The 21,534-nt window shown below is 61.4% G+C and overlaps 1 protein-coding gene across 2 annotated transcripts in view; it reads right to left on the reverse strand.

The window, feature by feature from the left end:
• The window catches only part of VPS35L (VPS35 endosomal protein sorting factor like), a 57,686-nt gene that overhangs the window by 2,208 nt on the left and 33,944 nt on the right, over positions 1 to 21,534 (reverse strand). Inside the window, exons 22-29 of one of the 2 annotated variants that reach the window (XM_055134590.1) lie at positions 20,919 to 20,999; positions 18,935 to 18,998; positions 16,480 to 16,578; positions 14,624 to 14,701; positions 12,786 to 12,900; positions 5,010 to 5,149; positions 1,735 to 1,900; positions 162 to 280 (exon numbers count right to left, since the gene is read on the reverse strand). In XM_055134590.1, coding sequence (XP_054990565.1) covers positions 162 to 280; positions 1,735 to 1,900; positions 5,010 to 5,149; positions 12,786 to 12,900; positions 14,624 to 14,701; positions 16,480 to 16,578; positions 18,935 to 18,998; positions 20,919 to 20,999 — 862 coding nt within the window. The remainder of the gene's footprint in view (positions 1 to 161; positions 281 to 1,734; positions 1,901 to 5,009; positions 5,150 to 12,785; positions 12,901 to 14,623; positions 14,702 to 16,479; positions 16,579 to 18,934; positions 18,999 to 20,918; positions 21,000 to 21,534) is intronic. The other variant, XM_055134591.1, reaches the window with a different exon arrangement.

Consider the following 21,534-nt stretch of genomic DNA (forward strand, 5'->3'; position numbering starts at 1 on the left):
AAGAGTCTGGGTTCAGGGGCGCGACGCCGAGACACGCCCCATCCTCCAGACTCCAGGCAGAGGCGAGGCCAGAGCCTCAGTGCCACCCCCACGGCCGAGGGGACACAGCGCTAAGGTGTGGCAGCACCGACTGCCCGGAGGCCGCGGGGCGGGGGACCCACCTCGTCCTTGGCGAGGGCTTTCAGGTGCTCCAGGATCTGCGCCATCACTGTCTCGCACAGCTTGTTGTTCTCCGCCAGGAACTTGGAGTCCCCGCCGTAGAGGCTGTCATTGGAGTCCACTGAGGGCAAAGAGAGCAGAGAGGAGAGAGGAGGAGAGAGGAGGATCGAGGAGGAGTGAAGGGGAGTGAGGCTTCCCCGCGCCGCGCCAGCCCCGGGAAGTCACAAGGGGCCTGGGGGTCCGGGGAGAGCACGAGGCCTTCCAGAGGGTTCCAGCAAAGCCCTGGCTCGCAGGGACAGATGGCCACGCCGTGCCCACGTGGGAAAGGGCTGCCTTGGACGGAGGCAGAGGGGAGGCCCCGGGGACTGCATGAGGGAGATGGGCAGGCAGCCCAGTTTACGGGACCTCCCTCGTGTTCCGTTTTTGGGTCACACCCAGCTACGCTCAGATATCACGCCTGGCGCTGCTCGGGGACCAAGAGGGGATCAAACCCGGGTCGCTCACATGCAAGGCAAAGACCCTCCCTGCTGTGCTGTATGGCTCCGGGGCCAGTTTACAGGATCTTTAAACCCAGCGTGCTGGCACCCGGGGCGGGTCCCGTCACTGCTCTATCTCTGCCCGCTTCCTGGGAAGAATCTCCCCTTCTCAAAGCCCTTCACATCTATTGGGACTTTTTTTTTCTCTTTGGGTCACACCTGGCGATGCACGGGGGTTACTCCTGGCTCTGCACTCAGGAATTACTCCTGGCGGTGCTCAGGGGACCCTATGGGATGCTGGGAATTGAACCTGGGTTGGCCGCATGCAAGGCAAACGCCCTCCCCGCTGTGCTATCACTCCAGATTTTTTATCCCACTAGATTGGGCTTGTGGATGTGCAGACGTCTAGCCTGGACAGATTAAGATAGTGGTGAGGGCACCTGCCTTGCAGAGGGTCGACCTGGAATCCATCCCAGGCACCCCGTGTCTTCCCCTGAGCACTGCTAGGAATGATCCCTGAGCACAGAGCCTGGAGCAAAGAGACAGGAGAGACCTCCTCCCCTCCCCAAACTATGAAACAGCAGCAGGCCCGTGAGATTCTATGTCCACTCCCACGTGTAGGTACCCTTGACCGTGCCTGTCCCCAGACAGTCCCCCGCTCTCCTGGGGCCTGCCTGGGCCTGTAACTCCAGGCTCAGGGCCGCCCATGAGGACAGTCGGAGCTGGGCCTCCCCCGTCCCTCAGTCACTTCCTCAGACGGGCAGATCCCCAGCCCATGAGGTACTGGGGGCCCTGGGGGGCCTCTCCCACCAGCGAGGGAACGACCCCAGCCCTGCACGCCCACAGCGGGGGCTGCAGGCACGGGTGCTGCTCCCCTGCTCCCCGAGGATTTACACACGGGTTAGCAGGGTCGGCGGGAGGAGAGCAGAGCCGGCAGAGGCAGGGCGACTGGGAGACAGAGCACCCAAAGGGGGCGGGGCGGGGTGGGCGGGGCCGGGCGGAGGCTGGGTGGGGCTAGGGGCGGGGCAGACCGGGAGGAGGCTGGGCGGGACCAGGCGGAGGTTGGGCGGGGCCAGGGGCGGGGACGCGCCACGCCTACCCTTGTCTATGTGGTAGAGGTAGGTCTCCTGGCTCATGGCCGCCAGCAGGTGCAGCACGCACGTGTACAGCCGCACCCTGTCGTCCCCGCCGCAGTCCCACGCGTAGTCCTGGATCACGTTGAGAAGCTCTCGCACCAGGAACAGGACCCCGTGCTCAGGGTGGTCCTACGGGGGGACCGACACGGGGGTTAGCCCTGCCCGGGGCTGCAGCAGCAGCGGGAGAGAGAAACACGCCCTGGGTCATGGGGCCACCCCCACCCCACGAGCACCCAGCCGGGAGTCGCCTCGGTGTGGCCCCAAGCTATGACCCAAGGGTGCTAGCACAAACGGGGAGGGCGTTTGCCTTGCACGTGGCTGACCCGGGTTCGATCCCCGGCATCCCATAGGGTCCCCCGAGCACCGCCAGGAGTAATTCTTGAGTGCAGAGCCAGGAGTTATCCCTGATTGGACGGGTGTGACCCAAAACGCAAAAACAAAAAAACAAAACAAAGAAACCCACCAAGCTACAACCCAAACCCAAGCCTCCCGGCAGAGCCCCCAGCCCGCGCAGCTGTGGTGCCTGAGGCGAAGCTGGGGACACAGGCGAGTGACCCCTCACAGGGGAGGGACCCTCCGCCGTCAGCCTGATGAACTGTGCTGCTGTGCGGTGATGGGCGCAGCTCTCAGTGACAGACAACACCCCAAGGGGGCTACGGGCCTCAGAGAGCAGAAGCCCCCCTCCCGGCCTGGGTCCCCTCCCCTCACTGGGTCACTGTCACCCCCCAAGGCACCAGCCTCAAATCCGGCTTCACTTTTTTTTTTTTTTTTGCTTTTTGGGTCACACCCAGCGATGCACAGGGGTTACTCTGGCTCTGCACTCAGGAATCACCCCTGGCGGTGCTCAGGGGACCCTATGGGATGCTGGGAATCGAACCCGGGTCAGCCGCATGCAAGGCAAATGCACTCCCTATTGTGCTATCGCTCCAGCCCCCTGGCTTCACTCTTGTGCCTGTTCAACAGCGTTAGCAGGACGCTAACGTTAGAGGCCGAGCCAGGACACGGGGACTGGGGGGGTCTTATCTGAGCTGTTTTGGGGCCAGGCCCAGCAGTGTTCAGGGGGGATCTGCCCAGGAGCGCCTGCCCCCGCCTGTACTCTCGGGGCAGGCAGCCGGGAATGGATGGATGGATGGATGGAGGAAGGAATGCTGGAAGGATGAGTATGTGAATGAATGGACGTAGGCCCCGCTCTGCTCTGAGGCCTCCTCCACCCCACCAGCCCTTGGGCACAGACACACTCGGTGGGGGTGAGGCCACTGAGGCCACAAGGCTAAAAGCAAAGGGAAGGGTGGGGGCTGGGACGTCCCTGCACCTGGGGCGTGGGGAGAGGCAGGGCTGCAGGCTCCTGGGCAAGCCCTAGCCCTTGGCCGGAGCCCTAGTGCAGTGCGGGGAGGGAGGGGGAGGGAAAAAGGAGGAGGAAGGAGGGAAGGAAAGAGGGAGGGAAGGAAGGAGGAAGGAGGAAGAAAGGATGGAGGGAGGGAAGGAAGGAAGGATGGAGAGAAGGAAGGATGGAGAGAAGGAAGGAAGGGAAGGAAGGAAGGGAAGGAAGGAAGGGAAGGAAGGGAAGGGAAGGAAGGGAAGGAAGGGAAGGAAGGGAAGGAAGGGAAGGAAGGAAGGGAAGGAAGGGAAGGAAGGAAGGGAGGAAGGAAGGAAGGGAGGAAGGAAGGGAGGAAGGAAGGGAGGAAGGAAGGGAGGAAGGAAGGGAGGAAGGGAGGGAGGAAGGGAGGAAGGAAGGGAGGGAGGAAGGGAGGAAGGGAGGAAGGGAGGAAGGGAGGAAGGGAGGAAGGGAGGAAGGAAGGAAGGAAGGAAGGAAGGAAGGAAGGAAGGAAGGAAGGAAGGAAGGAAGGAAGGAAGGAAGGAAGGAAGGAAGGGTGTATGGGGAGGAGTTCTGTCAATAGGAGAGGGGACCCTGCACATCCGGTCCATTGTGGGTATGTGTGGGGGGTGACGATGAGGCAAGGGACAAGACATCCACAGGAGCTGTTGTCATGATACTGGCCGCAGAGAGAGGTGGGGGACATCCCGCACTCTGGAAGCCTCAAACCCTGGCCTGAGAGCGGCCAGGCTGCCGTCCGTTTCCAGAGCCTTCCAGAGCCTTCCAGACCCAGCCCGGCCGGCTGTCTCCGTGCACAGCTGTTTCTAACTAGGCGATTTCGTTCTGCTCTGTGCATGGTCAGAACTAGACTCATCAAATGATCTGCCTTGGCAACGAGACAACCATCGGAATGTTCCAGTAACTTAATTTCGATCCAAATGCCAGGAGGACGACGGTGGGCTGTCCTTGTACTGGGGTTGTGGGGACGGGACCGTCGATACACCATCCAGAAGGTGGTCGGGGTGACAGAGCCATGCAGGTCCCTAGGGATCCTGCCCACGTACAGAGAGATGACCTCTGCCCTAACCGGGGGGGGGGGGGGGGGGGAGGCAGTGTCCTGTGCTCACCGCTTCAGTGGCTGCAATGATTTTTAGGAAGTCGGACAGCAGCCAAGGCACTTGCCTCACACCCCACTGATGTCGGCTCAAGTCTCAGCACCAGGTGCCAGCACAGCCAGGGGTCACTCAGAGCACTGAGGCAGGAGTGACTCAAACAAGCAAAACATCGCCCTTGATGGCTTCGGGCCCACACAGCAGCAAGGCCGGCACAGAGCTTTCTTTTTTTTGGGTCATGGTGATGCTCAGGGGTTAGTCCTGGCTTTGCACTCAGGAATTACTCCTGGCGGCGAGTGCTCGGGGGACCCTCTGGGATGCTGGGAATCGAACCCAGGCCAGCCACGTGCAAGGCAAACGCCCGACCCGCTGTGCTATCGCTCCAGCCCCTCCAGCACAGGGCTTTCAGAGGGAGAAGAGGTCTGGACTTGAGCGGGTACTGGGCGCTGGAGCGAGGCTGGCACCTGGGGGGGGGGCAGGAGGGCCTCTCAGCTCTCACAGCGTCTGGGGCCCGGCACCGGGCCTCTGAGCCCCGCCTGCTGCCGGGGTCTCTGCACCCACCATGCCCCGAGCCCCTCATGGCCGCAGCCTCGGCTGCCCACCACGCCGAGGCCCGGGGCTGCACCTGGACGGGATGGGCTCCCCGGGTCTTCAGAGCATCCCAAGGTGCAGACACGGCACCCCCACTTCACAGACGAGGCAAGTACCCCCCCAGGGCTGGCCCCCAGCCCGCACAGCCTGTGAGCTGGGGGGCCGGACGTGCAGAGCAGGCTCCAGGCTCCCGCCGCCCCCCAGCGCCCACGGGACCCACCGGCACGATGAGCAGCGTGGAGAAGAAGTTGCAGAGGAACTCGAGCAGGAAGGGCTCCGACGGCCGCAGCTTGCCCTCCACGCTGATGGTCTTGGGCACCTCGGGAACCAGGCTGATGGCGGCTTTGAAGAACGCGTCGGCTGCGAGACAGGGGTGGGGGCAACTCAGCGTCAGGGCATGCGAGGGGACCCAGCTCGGGCCCTCCCCTTCCTGCACTGGATTCAGTGTCAAACCGAGCCAGAAAGCCCCTCACGGTGACTGAGCAGGTGGGGACGTGGAGGGCGGGATTTTACAGAGCCAAGAAAACCCCAATCGTGGGCAGGTGGTGCCCGGCAGGGACTCCCCGGCTCGCTCATGACCATGTGAGGGAGCCCAGACACCGCCCACCTCACGGGAGGCCCACCGCACGACACTTGTGTGAGCGCCCACTGTGGGACACAGAGCAAATCCCACCACGTGACATGTGTGCAGAACCCACCATATGACACGTGTGTAGATCCTACCATGTGACATGTGTGGATGTCCTGCCATGTGACACTGTGCAGGACCCACCATGTGACACGTGTGCAGGACCCACCATGTTGATACATGTGCAGGTCCTACCAGGTGACATGTGTGCAAATCTTTCCATGTGTTAGGGACGGCAGGTCCTATATGTGACATGTGTGCAGGACCCGCCATGGGACACGTGTGCAGGTCCTACCACGTGACGTGTACAGGAGGGTCCGACGTTAACGTGCTGGTGCAGTCGGGGCTATTACCTCGTCTAGCTGGACTCAGACATTAGAGAAGCGGGCCATCTGAAGGACACGCACATACACTATCTCCCCGCCCGCCTACCAACCCTGGAGACTTCAATGCTCACGGAGCACTCCTGGCAGGGCTCAGGTTGTCATATGTGGTGCCTGGAGTCCAACCCGGTCAGCTGCATGCAAGGCAGCGCCTTCCCCTCTGGCCACCTCCCCGGCTCTGCCCCACAGAGATGTGAAGTTCCAGACCCACACCCTGGCTCAGAGTCAGCTCAGAGAACGTGGCTCCTGGAAAAAGGGGCTAACGGGTCCCGTGGATGCCCAACGGGGCCCTTTCTGACAGCTGAGGGGAGAGGGGAGCCCTGGCAGGCCTGATACTGGGAAGAGGGTCCTGTGTCATTAAAAAGTGACCTTTGTCCTTCGAAGGAGAACCCCCAGGGGAGCTCAGAAGGTGGGCGGTCAAGATCAAGAAGCTGGAGGGATGGGTGAGGAGAGAGCTGAGGTCCCCCAGGGGCGGCCCCACCATCCCTGACCCCACCAATGCACAGAGGGTCACCCAAGGCTGTCCCCTCTTCAGCCCCCCAGTTCTTCCCAACAATGGGCTGGGGTCACCCAAGGGTGTCCCCACCATCCCTACCACACGCTGTACCTCAAGCACCACCAGGAGTGGCCCCTGAACACCACCGGGCACATGCAGCAGACCTGGATTCGATCCCCGGTGCCCACATGGTCCCCCGAGCCCGCCAGGAGTGACCCCTGAGCACAGAGCCAGGAGCAAGGCCTGAACACCGCTGGGCGTGAGCCAAAGACAAAAACAAAGCAAAAAGCAAACTACCCGGCTTGAAAATGGATAAAGATGTTCCTCTCAGAGGCAGAGCAGGCGCATGGCAGCACTGCACAGCACACACGCATGCATGCACGCGCACACACACACCAGCCACAGTGCAAACAGCCCAAGCAGGCGCATGTCAGCATTGCATGGCATACACGCGTGTGCGCGCGCGCACACACACACACACCAGTCACGGTGCAAACAGCCTGAGTGTCCGTCCACAGGAACGAGTTTGTCGTCAGCAGAACAGATGGAGTTCTCACAGGGCCCCTCCAGTGCTGACGAGAAGCCGGGTGGGACAAGAGGCCACACCAGCCTTGACGCCACCTCTGGGGGGTACCAAGAGCTGCACCTCATATTCCTGTCCCAAGAACGGGCTAGTTTCAGAAAGTAGAGTGGCGTGCCAGGGCTGGGGGTGGAGCAACTGCCTTGCATGTGGCCGGCCCAGGTGGGATCCCCGGCACCCCCTGTGGCCCTCCAAGCCCCAGCAAGAGTGATTCCTGAGTGCAGAGCCAGGGGTAACGCCTGAGCATCGCCGGTGTAGCCCAAAAGCAAGGGACTACCGAAAAAAAAAAAAAGAAAAAAAAAAAGAATGGAGAATTTGGAGAACTCCATTTGGGATGATGGAAAGAGCTGGCCACAGGAAGCAGGGGTGGGGGCATGGCGCTGTGACCGTACCCAATGTCCCTGAGTTACAAGCTTAAAGATGGTTCTGTGGGGGCCGGGGAGATGGTTCAATGGGCAGAGCGCTGGTTCCCATCAGAAATCGGTGTCATGGTCGACAGCCAAGAACCCGCCTGCAGGGAAAGCGGGGGGTGTGTGGGGGAGAGGCACTGGGAGCCAATGGGGACATAGGCAGATTAGCGGGGCGCTCCAGTTCAACCCCTGGCACTGCCCAGAGCGCCCCCGCCCCCCACACGGGGAACAAGCCTTGTTGAGCACTGGACGGCGCTGCAGGAGGACCCAGGACACAGCAGCCACGAAACCAAGCCGCACCCCCGGGCCGCTGCCCCTGAGGGCACAGAAGGGCGCTGGTGGGGTCCTGGCCTGGGCCTCTGCACAGGGGGTGGGGGGCTTCTCCCGGACAGCGCCCCCACCACCACCGTGCAGACGCAAAGGGCTGTTCTCGGCAGAGAGGCGCTGCTGCAAAGGCTCGGGGGATGATGGCGTTTATCCTATTTGTGTGTCTGTTACCAAGTGGCGCCGGCCGGGGCAGCCAGCCAGCCGCGGGCACCTCCCCACCCCCCACCTGCCAGGCCCCACCCGCCAGCAGGGAGCTGAGGCGGCCCGGGCAGGGCAGATGTGGACCCTACCCTCACACACAGGGTCGCTCCCTCTCATCCAAGGAACCGGAAACACAAACTCCACCGGGGTGACTCACTATTTGGGGTTAAACTTAGGCCTGCCTGCTTTTTTTTTTGGGTCACGTCAGTGATGCTCAGGGCTGACTCTTGGCTTTGCAACTCAGGAACCGCTCCTGGCGGTGCCGGGGGGCGGGGGGGGGCGGGCAGGGGGTTCCTACAGGATGCCAGGCAGGCACCTCGCCGCTGGACGCATGCTCAGTCCTGAGCACAGAGATGTAAGCGCTGCTACGTTCGTGCTCCATCCCCGGAGACCAAGGCTGACACAGGCAGGTCCGCCCGGGGACAGCGGGAGGCCGCACTGTGGGACTGGAGGGGGGGGGTTCCCACCCCCGGCACGGCAGAGTGGCCTGAAGGTCACACACAGCATCAGCACAAGGGGAGAAGTCCACACGGGTGCACGTGTGACCCCCACGGGACCCACACACACTGTGGGCCTCTGCCCTCGGACCACCCAGGCCCTTCCAAGGGGCCCCGAGCTCCCCCACTGGTGTCCCTGGGCTAAGGCAGATGGCACCCGCCCTGTCCCCGCACGCCAGCATCCCCGGCTCCTCACGGCATCTGCTGGAGGCTTGGGGCTCTTCCACATCTTTTTTCTGGAAAGTGGGTGGGGGACACCCTGGCAAGGCTCAGGGCTTATCCCTGGCTCTGCACTTAGGAATGACTCCTGGCGGTGCTCGGGGGCCCACATGGGATTCTGGGATCCAACCTGGGCCAGTCAAGTGCAAGGCGAATGCCCTGCCCGCTGTGCTATGTGCTATCACCCCGCCCCCTGCAACACGCTTCGCTCCTTTGCTCAGGTAAGCTCAGTGGTTCAGAGCCAAACCTGCCTGCGGGGAGAGAGGGATGTTTGGGGTGTGGGTGGGCTACACACAGGGAGCCGGTGGGCCCCCGGCATATATTAGCTGGCACTCCTGGGCTAGTTACAGGGACCTGGCCGAGCCTCAGTTTCCCCACCTGAGAAAGGAACGCGGAACCCCCCCCCCTCAATCCTCCGTCCTACGGAGAAACGCCAAACTGCTGTGCCGGGAACTCAGGGTTCTCCCCCCGCCCCCATCGTTGGGCCCCAAGGCTCCTTCCTCCAGTGGCCTCCTGCTCATTCCTTCCAGATGCTTCTGTTTCCAGCCTCCAGGCCTCGGTGCTGGCCCTGGGATGGCCCAAGCCTCGCTGCCCGTCCTGCTCATCCATGCAGCTCTTTGATGAGGCTTTTTTTCTTTTTCCCTCTTTGGCTGCACCCAGCCCGGGGTCCTGCCTGCTCTGTCCTGGATGATCCCCCCCACCCCGTGCCATGTGCCCCCCAGCCCGGGAGAAAGGCACCTGCTCTGGGCACACAGCTTCCCCGTGCTGGGGTGGAGGGAGCGAGTTCCCCGGAGCCGCAGGCGGGGAGACACTCGCCCCTGCTCGCTGGCTGCCCCCCCACTGGGCGCTCAGACAGGAGCGAGAGCCACAAGCGGCAGCCCAGCGAGACTGTCCCGCCAACCTCGCCGGCTGTGTCCACCGTCGCTCAGGAGGCCTCCAGGCTCGAGGGAAAGGTTTCAGGCCGGGCGTGCTCTGCAGAGATTCCCACCAAAAGTGTCGCGGTCTGGACTTTCTCCCCCGCCAGCAACGGGGAGACGGGGCCGGGGCGTGAGCCTCGAGGCCGGGGGGAAGGAACAGAGGCGGGACGTGGCCCTCCGGGGCCCGGAGACAGTGCTCTTTCTTTCCCGGCTCCCCGTCGGGCAGGTGGGGTTCGTGGAGACCAGGGGGCCGCCCTTCATCAGCCCCGGCCTTCCTCTGTGCCGAGTGGCGGTCCCACGGGCCACAAGACCACAGGGCCACGTACGCCTCGTTCCATGCTGCGGCCCGTGGCGCGTTTCTTTCCTCTTCCGTGTGGCAACTGGCCGCGGGACGCCAGGCGCTGAGGGGACTTTCTCCCCGTCCAGCAGCCGTGGAGCTGAGAAACTCTCGACGAGTGTCCCCCCACGTCTCTCCGCCAGAGTCTGCCCACGGGGCAGGCTGCGCGCTCAGAGCCAGACGGCTGCGGTGCCGTGACACGAGGCCGAGCCGGCCCTCCCCATCGGGGGGAAACGCCGCTACCGCGTGGCTGGTCTGCTCATGGCACAGCTGCCGTGCCAGGCTGTGTGGACGCCCCAGTCACGTAAGGGGTACGCCGCCCCGCACTCTTCGTGGCGGGGGTCAGGAGGCCCACGACGGTTTTCCTAAACACCCAGCTTGGGAGTCGAGCTTGGAAAGGTGAAGATGTAAAACACGGCCAAGAAGCCAGACAGACGGTGCAGGGCGGGGCTGAGGCCTCCATAAGTGGGGGGGGGGGGGGTTCTCACGCCCGACGGAACCAGACCTGCTAACCACCAGCGGGGCTGCAAGACCCGGGATCTTTAAGGTTGTGTTCCCCGAGCAGCTCATGGGCAGAGGCGAGAGGCCTGTTCTCTCCTCTACCCTGCAACCGGGCCCACCGCCCCCTCGCTGCGGATGGGCCAGCTGAGGCCCGAGCAGGCACATCTGTCCAGGACGCGGTGGACAATGACCACAAACGAGGATATCCAACCAACAGGCCCTGCTGTCGGCACTGACGCCGAGTCAGTCCTGAGGCCTTGGCGTGGGCTGGTTCTTCTCCCCTTCCCAAGGCCCCCGAGAAACCCCTGGATTTTTTTTTGGGGGGGGTCACACCCGGCGGTACACAGGGGTTACTCCTGGCAGTGTTCAGGGTACCCTATGGGATGCTGGGAATTGAACCTGGGTCAGCCGAGTGCAAGGCAAACACCCTCCCCGCTGTGCTATCGCTCCAGCGACCCCCTCCCCCAGGCTTCTTAAGACCCACCGCTGCAAAACACCTTCCTGAGGTCAGGAACTGGAGACGGGGCTGCAGCGACAGGGCAACGGCGAGGGTGTGGCCGTGCACACACTGACCCAGGTGCAACCCCCTGGCGCATCCCACCAGGAGCAATCCCTGCGTGCAGAAACTGGGGGGAGTCCCCGCCCCAATACAAACCAAGGGGAGGCCCTGGAGACGCAGAACAGGAACAAGAGACTCCCAGAAAGAGCAGAACCTCGGGCAAGCGGGGAAGCCCCCCGGGGCCTGGGCGACACACACCCGCTCGCCGCTCTGACAAAGACCAAAGGACCGACCCGCATGTTTTGTCCCCCCTGGACACTGGCGGACAGGATAGGGGGAGGGGAGGCAAGAATCTGGTGGCCGAGGACTAGATCCCCGCCACCCCCACCGTTGAGCATCATGTGGCGGCCCTGGGGTGACCCACGGGAAGGCGCGGCCGGCCCTGCTGCTGGGGCCCCGGCGGGGGGCAGGGCAGGTGGCCAGCGTCTGTGGTAGCTGAGCGCGGCTGGTGGGGACGCTCAGTCTATTCTTAGCCCTCTGTTCTCCGTGATCGAGCGTGTTCTCTGCCGTGGCCAGCGCGGCCGCGTGTGGCTTCCAGGAGAGCATTAACCGGCGCTGAGCGGTCCAGCCTTTAGGACCCAAGTGAAAAATCCCCGCTGAATTATTAAACGGGGGCCGTCGCCTGCCCGGGCTCACACCGGGGACCTGGCTGTGCCCACGCGTGGCTGGCCCCGGGGGCAGGCTGGGGCGCCAGAGCCACAGACTGAGCCGCTCCTGGCCTCCGTGCAGTTCTCAGGAGCCCCAAACCTTGCCAGGGATTGGGACATGGCGAAGGGCTCCCGAGCAGTGCTCCGGGGGCCTGGGGATGGTCACTCGGGGAGACACTTGGCTACTGGGGCTGCTGGTGGCCCCCGGCGACACTTGGGGGTGCACGGCCTGGCCCTGGACTTATCTCCTTGGCCCTTAGAGTTTGTTTTGTTTTGGGGGGGGGGTCACACCTGGAGTTATTCCTGGCAGGGCTCAGGGCACCGTACAGGGTGCCAAGGATTGAACCCGGGTCAGCCGCGTGCAAGGCAAACGCCCTCCCGGCTGTACTCGGGCCCCTTGTTTCATGTTTTTGCTTTTTCTCCTTATCATACTCTGGTCACACGTGTATGACAGCATCAACACTGATGGTTTGGATGGACACGGTCGCCACGCCTCACCCCTCCCTGAGACCCAAGAGCCCCCAGCATGGGCCTCACGTCACATGGATGCCACCTCATCAGACCCCCACCAATTTATAGTCTCAATTTTGTAATCCAAGGCCAAGTTCTTGTCTGTTTCCAAACTGATGGGGTCTACCACCTCTCTCTCGTTAAAAACACAAACCAAGGTGGGGGCGGGGGAGGTATACTGTGATTCTTGGTGGTGGAATATGTGCACTGGTGAAGGGATGGGTGTTTGAGCATTGTATAACTGAGACTTAAACCTGAAAGCTTTGTAACTTTCCACATGGTGATTCAATAAAAATAATTTAAAAAAAACCCCACAAACCAAAAAAAAAAAATCACTCAGCACCTGTCCTGGGAATCTACCTTCTAATCAAGGGGGCAAAGAGAAAGCACCTCCAATGGCAGCTGCCATACCCCCACCCCCCCAAAGCATGCCAGTGTGCCCACCCCCAGGGAGATAGAACCCCTGGTGTAGAGAAAGCCCCACGTCACCGATTGCATCCTGTGAACATACCGTTAAGGCCTCAGTGCATCAGCAGGGACACACACACACACACACACACTTATACACTCACACTCACTCATACACATACACACTCATACACTCACTTATACATACACACATTCACACACACTCATATACACACAGATATACTCAGACACATACACTCACACAACACTCATTCACACATACACTCACATACACTTAGACACACACACACACACACACACACACACACACACACACGCCCATGCCGTAGCACGCCCCTCTCCGAGACAGGCTTACCTTGGGAGAGGCACTGGTTGGCGAGGGCCACCTGGCCGGAGTGCAGGTAGAGGTTGAGGCGCGAGAAGACGCCCCCCAGGGAGGGGATGGTGATGAAGCAGTAGGCGACGCAGGCCTGGAGGGAAGGGCAGGCGTGAGGTGGCCGCTGGCCAGTGCCCTGCTTCCACCTGCCACATCCACTGCCTGGGGCGGGCGGGCGGGCTCCTTCCCAAGAGGCCCAGGGCTGATTTCCCGCACCACCCGCCGTCTTAAGGGCAGCGAAGTCCCCGCTCCCTTTCAAGCCCCCGTGTCCCCCTGGCCCGGCTCTGTCTCCTCCCTGAGAGGGCAGGAAGGGAAACAGGAGAGTAACGGGGCACAAAAAACGCCTCATGGCTGCCCCGGGAAGGACAGGGGCCACGCGTAGGGGTGGGCTGGGGAGCAGCCTTCTGCGGTTGGTCTTTGGGCCATCCCCAGGTGGTGCTCAGGGGCTACTCCTGGTTCGGTGCTCAGGAGCAGCCCCTCGAGTATACTCAGGGGGCCAGAAGCAGTGCCCAGATTGAACCGGGCTTCACCGACGCCGGCAAGTGCCACACCTCCTGTACCATCGCCCCCTCCGGCCGCACGACTGAGATCTTTAAGCCAGTGCTCGAAACCAAGGTTCTTACAGTGACTTGAGAATCTGGCGGCCATCAGAAGACACGGCGGACAGAAAGCTGGAGGCCTCTGACAGAAGGCAGAGGACAGAAGAGGCAGGACGGGGATGCTCTCTCACCGTGACCTTTGGGGGCACCATTTCATTGTTCAAAACTTGGATGGGGGGCCTAGAGAGTTAGTACCGTGGGTCAGGCACTTGCCTAGCACTCGGCCATGCCAGGTTTGATCCCTGGCACTGCATCTGACCCCCCGGCACCATCTGGTGTGGCCCCCGGACAGAACTCAGGAACAGAAACCAACCCACCCACCCCCCACCCAGATACGGATTGCGAGAAGCTGCATATTTTTTTAAATTTTCTTTTTGGGTCACACCTGGCGATGCACAGGGGTTACTCCTGGCTCTGCAATCAGGAGTTACCCCTGGTGATGCTCAGGGGACCATATGGGATGCTGGAAATCGAACCCGGGTCGGCTGCCTGCAATGCAAATGTCCTACCTGCTGTACTATTGCTCCAGCCCCCTTCAATTAATTATTATTATTATTATTATTATTATTATTATTTTTGCTTTTTGGGTCACACCCAGTGATGCTCAGGGGTTACTGCACTCAGGAATTACCCCTGACCGTGCTCAGGGGATCATATGGGATGCTGGGAATTGAACCCGGGTCGGCTGAGTGCAAGGCAAACGCCCTCCCCACTGTGCTATCACTCCAGCCCCAAGAGAAGCTGCATGTTTATGTTGAGAGGTTTAGGGGCGCGGGAGTTGGCTCAGAGGGCTGGCCAGACACGCTTATAGGCAGGGACCCGGGTTGGATGCCCGGAGCTCAGTCAGAGCTCCCTGCGGGGCCGGGAGCTTAGTCAGAAGGCAAACAAGGTCCTAGGCCTCGAGCTTTCCAGCTGGGCACAGGGCACAGAGATGAGGCCTCTGGCACGCGGGCCTGCAAAGCCGTCTCCAAACCATCTCCCCACCACACGCATCGGAATTCAGAGGCTTTGGATCATTTCTTTGGAGAACAGAACAACAACAACAAAAAAAACCAAGCCGGAGAGTTGCAGAGACCGGCGAGGAAAATGCATCTGGAAAATCAATAGGAAACCACCCGTGGTCGCGTCTCTTTCTGGGAAGAGCCATTTAGAGACTCGCAAACAAAACCTCCCGCCTGCGTGCGTTCCGGGCCGGCCGCTCTGGCCTCTGGGCCTTACCCGCACAAACGCGGCCGTCTTTCTGGAATGGTTTCCTTTCATCACTTTCCTGGTCTCCATGGCCAGCCGGTTGACGCTCTGCGGCCAACGAAAGCGAGAGGGTGAGTGAGACGGTGATGGCGCCGCCGGGACCCTCGGCCCAGAAAAGGCAACGGAGCAAGTTCGCTGGGCCCAGGCCGGGCGGGCACCGAACCCTGAAACGCCTCCGGGGCCGCCAGGGCGGATCTGCTCTCTGCTGGAGCGACGCTCCGGGCAGGCTGAAACGCGAGGCGCTCGCTCGCTCACTCGGGGCACACGCCCCTCGCCTGGCACCGGAAATGACCGTGTTCTGGCTTAGTGAGCGGCCAGGGTTCACGAACTGCATTGCCAGAAACCCCACACAGGGAAGCTGGAGAATGCAGAGACCCAAGGGGCAGCTGCCCGCCCCGCCCCGCCAAGGCTGGGCAGGTGCTTGTCTTTGAGGGAGCTTCTGTTTTTGTTTTTTGTTTTTCCCTCTCTTTTGCCAACTTTTTTTTTTTTTTTTTTTGCTTTCTGGGGTCACACCTGGCAATGCACAGGGGTTACCTCCTGGCTTTGCACTCAGGAGTTACTCCTGGTGGTGCTCAGGGGACCATACGGGATGCTGGGAATCGAACCCAGGTCGGCCGCGTGCAAGGCAAACGCCCTCCCCACTGTGCTATCGCTCCAGCCCCTCTTTTGCCAACTGATTGATTTTGGTTTTGAGGCTGCACCTGGCTGGGCTCAGGGCCCACACCTGGCGGGGCTTGGTGGGGGACCCTAGGGGATGCTGGGATGCTGGGGATCGAACCTGGGCCAGCCCCATGCAAGGCAAACGCCCTCCCCGCTGTGCTAGTGCTCCGTCCCGTCTTCTGCTTTCCTAGTATGTACACTGCTGGGCCAAGGGCCACCGGGTGGCTGGCTGGCTGAGCCGAAAGTAACACATGGCTTTCTTTTGACTGGGGGGAGGGGTGGCTAGACTGAGGTCAAACCAGTCACTCCTGGCAGTGCCGGGGGACCCTATGCGGCGCCGGGTGTTTAATTCATACCGGCCGCACCTTGGCCTATATTCGCTCTCTGGCCCTGAGCTGACTTATTCATACATTTTCATTATTTGGGTTGTCTGTTCTGGGGCCACACCCAGCAATGCCCGGGAAGCACTCTGCACACAGGAATTATTCCTGGCAGGGCTCCGGGGACCAAATGGGATGCGGGAATGGAACCCTGATGGGCCACGTGCAAGGCAAACGCCCTATCCACTGTGCTACTGTGCTATCACTCCGCCCCCCCCCCCCCCCGCTGATTTAATAAAGAGAATTGTTACTTGTGTCTGGGCCTGGGGGAAGCATGAAAAGTCACCAACGGGCACTGAGATCCAGGGAGATTAGGGTCTGGCTGGCTGGGCCAAAAAGGGGCTCCAGGTTGGCATGAACTCGGCTATCTTTTGTCACGTAGACGCAAGCCTAAGGAAATCCCGAGGAAAGGCCCGAAGACGCCTGGCACAGATTTTTTTTTTTGCTTTTTGGGTCACACCCGGCGATGCACAGGGGTTACTCCTGGCTCTGCACTCAGGAATTACTCCTGGCGGTGCTCGGGGGACCCCTATGGGATGCTGGGAATCGAACCAGGGTTGGCCGCATGCAAGGCAAACGCCCTACCCGCTGTGCTGTCACTCCAGCCCTCGCCTGGCATAGACTTCAGCCAAGTTGCAGATTCGTTTCACCTTGGGAGAAACCACCTCTTGGACCTCCTGGGGCCCGGAAGGAGCCTGGTGTGGAATCCGCCCCGGGTGGGCGGCTGCCAGAAGACCCTGGGGACCCCCAACCCCCACCCGGGAATGAAGGCGAAGCTCAACTCACGTGGATCAGCTGCACCAGGACCGGCTCCAGGTTGCAGAACATGGACCTGGCCTCCACGTAGAAACTCAGCTGCTGCTCAAAGTCACGGCCGAAGGAGACCTGGGACCGAGGGCAGAGAGGCTCTTCCCAAGGCGCCCTCTCCCCGCTGGGGGCACGCGCACCCGGGGGAGGTCTCGCCTGAGCTCTATCTGGCAGCCAAGGGGCTGGGAGGACCCGTCACCCCAAATCCCACAAACACGTATGGGTGGGATTTGAAAGAGTTAAGTGGGCACGCATGCGCACACACTCACACGCTCATTCCGTGTGGGGCCACACCTGGCTGTGCTCAGGGATCATGCCTGGGGGATGCCGGGGATTGAGCCTGTCGGCCACGTGCAAGGCAAGCGCCCCACCCGCTGTGCTATCCGCTCCAGCCCCTCTGGCCCTGGAATAAACCCTCCAGATCGGCCTCTACCCGGCACGTGGCTGAAATCGATCACACCCCTTTGATGACGGGGGGTGGGGGAGTCACACCGGCGATGCTCAGGGGTTACTCCTGGCGGTGCTGGGGGACCCTATCGGAAGCTGGGAATCGAACCCGCTGTACTATTGCTCCAGCCCCCAGAAACAAATTCTAAAGGAACCGTGCCGTGACCTCAGGTGCTCCTGCCAGCGCTTGTCTCATTGCCCTTCTTGGCACTAAGGGGGCACAGGCAGAAAGACACTTCCCTGGAGTAGACCACACCAAAAACAATGGGGGGCTGGGGGCGGGGCGGGGGGGCTGGCCTGTTCCCGTTCCCCAAGCTCAAATTCTGCAAGACCACGGATTGCGCTGGTCTTGCACTTTTCACAGCTTCAGAGTCTGGTGACTCCTAGGTGTGGGGGTTCCCCTGAGAAGAGTCGTTCCTTTCTGCGTCCTGAGGGGGGCACCCCACTCTCAGCTGACCCTGTGGGACCTCCCCCCTCACCCCTCCAGACCTCCCGCTAGGCGCCAGGCTCTGAGTCCAGCGGGCTGCCCCCGCTGCTGTTTCCATTACAGGGTCGGATTTCACAGCTTCCTTCCTCCCATTCTTTCCCATTAGCGCTCCGGGGCCTCCAGACAAAGCCTCAGTCCGTAAACACCAGGTGACCAGCCCTGAGTCAAGGGCACGTGCCAGGCAGCTGCGGGGCGCCCAGGTCCGGTTCCTGATGTGGGGGGTGGAGGGGCCAGCCCCGTGCCTCCTTTCTCTCCAGCCCGTCTGTCCCCCCCACCCCGACCCCACCCCAGTCAGGTGTGTGGGGGCTACCAACACCCAGGCCGAGGTCACTTCCCAAGCGGCTGAGCTGCTGTGGCTGTGGTCAGCGGCGATCTGGGCAGCTCTGAGAGCCTGTGACAGGCCGCGGGGACTGGGCTGGGCGGTCTCGCCCACGGCCAGTCCCTGGATTCTGCTCCTCTGCTGGTGGCCTCTACTTCGCCACCCATCCAGGTAACTTGTTGCGTGACCAACAGGACGCAGCCCTGGTCACTGGATTTGGGGCCCTCGGCCTTCAAAGGCCTATGGCTTGCTGGCGGCCTGACCACGTGGGAACTCAGGGGAGCCGCTGCGGGCGAGGGTGTGCGGGTGAGGAAGAGGCCCACGGGGACACGCAGTGGGCCCCCGACCCCCAACCTGCCCCACTAGCAACTGGACCCTAGTTGCGGGAGTCCGGACGGAGCTGGTCTGCCGAGGTCAGGGTCCAGACAACCCGCGTGCTTGGGCTGGAGAGGTCCAGCAGGTGGGCAACCTGCCTGGCACGCAGCCAGCCCAGGCTGGACGCCCAGCACAGGGTCCCGCGGGCACCACGGGGAGTAATTCTGAGCATAGAGCCAGGAGCAAGTCCTGAGCACTACCAGTGTGACATGTGCATACACACACACACACACACACGCACGCATACGCATAGGTGTTCGAGGTTTACAGTGCGTTCTGCAAAGCAGGAACAGCTAACATGGGCTTTGCACCCTGAAGAGCTCACCAGGTACTTCCGGGAGCCCCTCTCCCTTGTCGGGGTGGGGAGGGGGGGTGAGGTGAGGGCGCCTCCCAGACTTGGCCAATCCAGGCCCCCATTCCCTCTTATAGTCCAGTTCCTCCAGGGAAGAGCCAGTGACCCGAATTAAGCCGAGGAGCGTCAGCCCAGGCCGAGGGCTGCAGAGGGGCAGGAAGCCCAAGGCTCCGGACAGTGAGCCCGAGCCTGCCCAGTGGACACCAAGAGGCCAGGATGGCAGGTCCTGAGGACCCCGCAGGCCCGAGCTGGCTCCCGGGAGAGCTCCATCCCTGCGCCCAGACGCAGGGGGCTGGGGGCACCCTACCCCACAGGCTGTGCTGGCGCCTGGAGGAGGGTTTCCGGTTTCACCTTCCCCCAGTAAAGACAGGAGGCCCCCCCCCAGGGACAGGCCGCTAACTGCTTTCCCAGGAGGGGGGCTAAGGGAGCCCGCGCCCCCCCCCCCCATCCTTACCATCTTTATAAAGCCGTTGATCAGATACGCCAGCGTCCGCTTCTCGTCCTCCAGCGTGAGGGCACTAGAACCAACCGAGGGACAGCATCACACGCGGTCACCAGACAATGGTTCCAAAGGAGAAGCAGCGCGACCCCACGCACCGTCTACACCATAAAGAACACCAGGTGCTTCCTGGCCCTAGGAAGCTTCTGATGGTGAAGCCCCGGCAACCACGGGCTGCCACAAGCCAGGCCCTGGCCCAGGGGTTCCCAACTGAATCCCCAAATGGACTAGGGCCCCACAGAGATGTCTCTGGACCCCAACCATTTACAATCTTAGAATTCCAGAAGTCCGTGGCTGCTTTTGCGGCCACGCAACCTCCCATATTCAAAGTGAGCAACAGGAAACAAAATACCTAGCGTCTGCCCCGACAGGCAGGCTCGTATGGGTGTGGGAAAATTCGAGCAAACCATAATGCCCAAAAGTAGAGAGAATGGGGGACACTGACTGCCATAGGGATACTGGGGACACTGGTGGTGGAAAGTGTGCACTGGTGGAGGGATGGGTGTTTGATCATTATATGGCTGAAGCTCAAACATGGAAGTTTTGTAACTGTATCTCACGGTGATTCAATAAAGAAAAAGAAAGAAAAAAATCTTCTGATGGAGGGCTGGAGCGAGAGGACGGTGGTTAGGGCTCCTGCCTGGGTTCCGTGCCCGGCATCTCCTATGGCCCCCTGAACCCCGCCAGGAGCGACCCCGCAAAAGAGCCAGGAGTAAGGCCTGACCACCAACGGAGGGGGGTCCGTGGGCCAAGAAAACAAAAAGGAGAGTATTATTTCAGAGGAAGGAAAAGAAAAGAAAAATACAGCTCGTGTTGCTGATGGTTAAGCACCACAGTAATTCTCTCCACTCTTCGAAATTTCCAGTAAATCAAGCTGCTCTGTCTGAAAAAATTTTGGAGACTAAAATTTTAGCCAATAAATAAGAATTGCTTCCAGAGCCAGAAAATGGAAACACTTAAGACCAAAGGACATGGGCCGGCGAGATAGTCCAGCCGGAGGGGCACTGGCTTTGCAAGTGGGTCCGACTGCGAGGCAAGCGCCTCACCTTGACCTGGGTCTGGTCACTGGCACCCCACAGGATCCCCCAAGCATGAGCGGGGGTCCTTCCTGAGCCAGGAATAACCCCGGAGCATGGCAGGGTGTGGCCCCCAAATAAAATCAAAGAAGAAAAATGAGGAGGGGCTGGAGCAGCAGTACAGCAGGGAGGGGGTCAGGCCGACCCGGCACCCCATAGGGTCTCCCCAGCACCGCCAGGAGTAAGTCCTGAGTGCAGAGCCAGGAGGAACCCCTGCGCATTCCTGGGTGTGACCCAAAAAGCCAAAAATCAAACACAAACAATGAGGAGTCAGACTTGGAGTGCTAATCTGACCTTTAGGGTCAGGCTACTGAGCCTCAAGAAGACAGGCGGTGGGGCTGGAGCGATAGTACAGTGGGGAGGGCGTTTGCTTTGTACACGGTCAACCCCGGTTCAATCCCCGGCATCCCATAGGGCCCCCCACCTCAAGCACCGAGAGGAGTAATGCCTGAGCACTTCCAAAAAGCCAAAAACAAACGAACTTGAGGAGTCAGCCTCCGAGTGCTAATCTGACCATTAGGTCGGGCGACAGAGCAGTCAAGTCCTCTGGTCAGGGCAGTGAGGCGGCCACAGCAGTGTCAAGGGTGGGTGAGCGCCGGGAACCACTCCAGGGCCCCCCCGTTCCTGGCGTGCTCCCTCCCGCGCTCAGAAAACCCGCAGGCACGGACTCAGTTCCCTGGGACGAACCCGCCTTGCTCGCCCAGCAGAAATCCCTCTGTGAACCCCCCTGCCATCTCACACTCTCATTTCCTCAGTCTCCCGCCCGCCCTGGACGGCCCAGGATGCAGTCTCTCCCCGCCCCGGCGATCTGCTCGGTGGGGGGAAGACCCGAGCCGCGGCGGCCCGGCCCGAGGGAGGCTTACTTCACGGAGTCGTGCATGGTCTTGCAGACGTGCAGGAGGGCGTTCAGGATCACGGGGTCCTTGGTGGGTTCCTGCTGGTGCCTGGGAGACACGGCGAGAGGAGAGAGGGCCCTACTGAGCGGGAGGGAAGCGTGCAGCCTGTTCCCACTGATGGGCTCGGCGCGAGACGGCCAACGACCAGGCCCCCACTCTAGCCCCACCCGCCAGGTCTGGGCCACCATCTGGTTTCCTCCGAGTCCTGGAGGTCACGAGCTGGCTCGGCTACACATCCATCCGATCACCTTGTCTCGGTGCAGAAGTCCCGGTAAGTGCCCCCATTCCCAAGGCCAGGCCCAGGATGAGGCTGCTCACTCTGTGTCTGGAATCTTCCAGAGCCGGCCCACAGGGGCCAAGGGCCGGGGAAGATCATTCATTTGGCTTTTCAAATATTGGGAAGGAGATGTGTTTGTTTTGTTTTTTCTTTTCTTTTTGGGTCACACCCGGCGATGCTCAGGGGTTCCTCCTGGCTCATGCACTAAGGAATTTACTCCTGGCGGTACTCGAGGGACCCTATGGGATGCTGGGATTTGAACCCGAGTCAGCTGCGTGCAAGGAAAACGCCCTCCCCGCTGTGCTA

Source organism: Sorex araneus, chromosome 4, assembly GCF_027595985.1.
Source record: "Sorex araneus isolate mSorAra2 chromosome 4, mSorAra2.pri, whole genome shotgun sequence".
Taxonomy (NCBI): domain Eukaryota; kingdom Metazoa; phylum Chordata; class Mammalia; order Eulipotyphla; family Soricidae; genus Sorex; species Sorex araneus.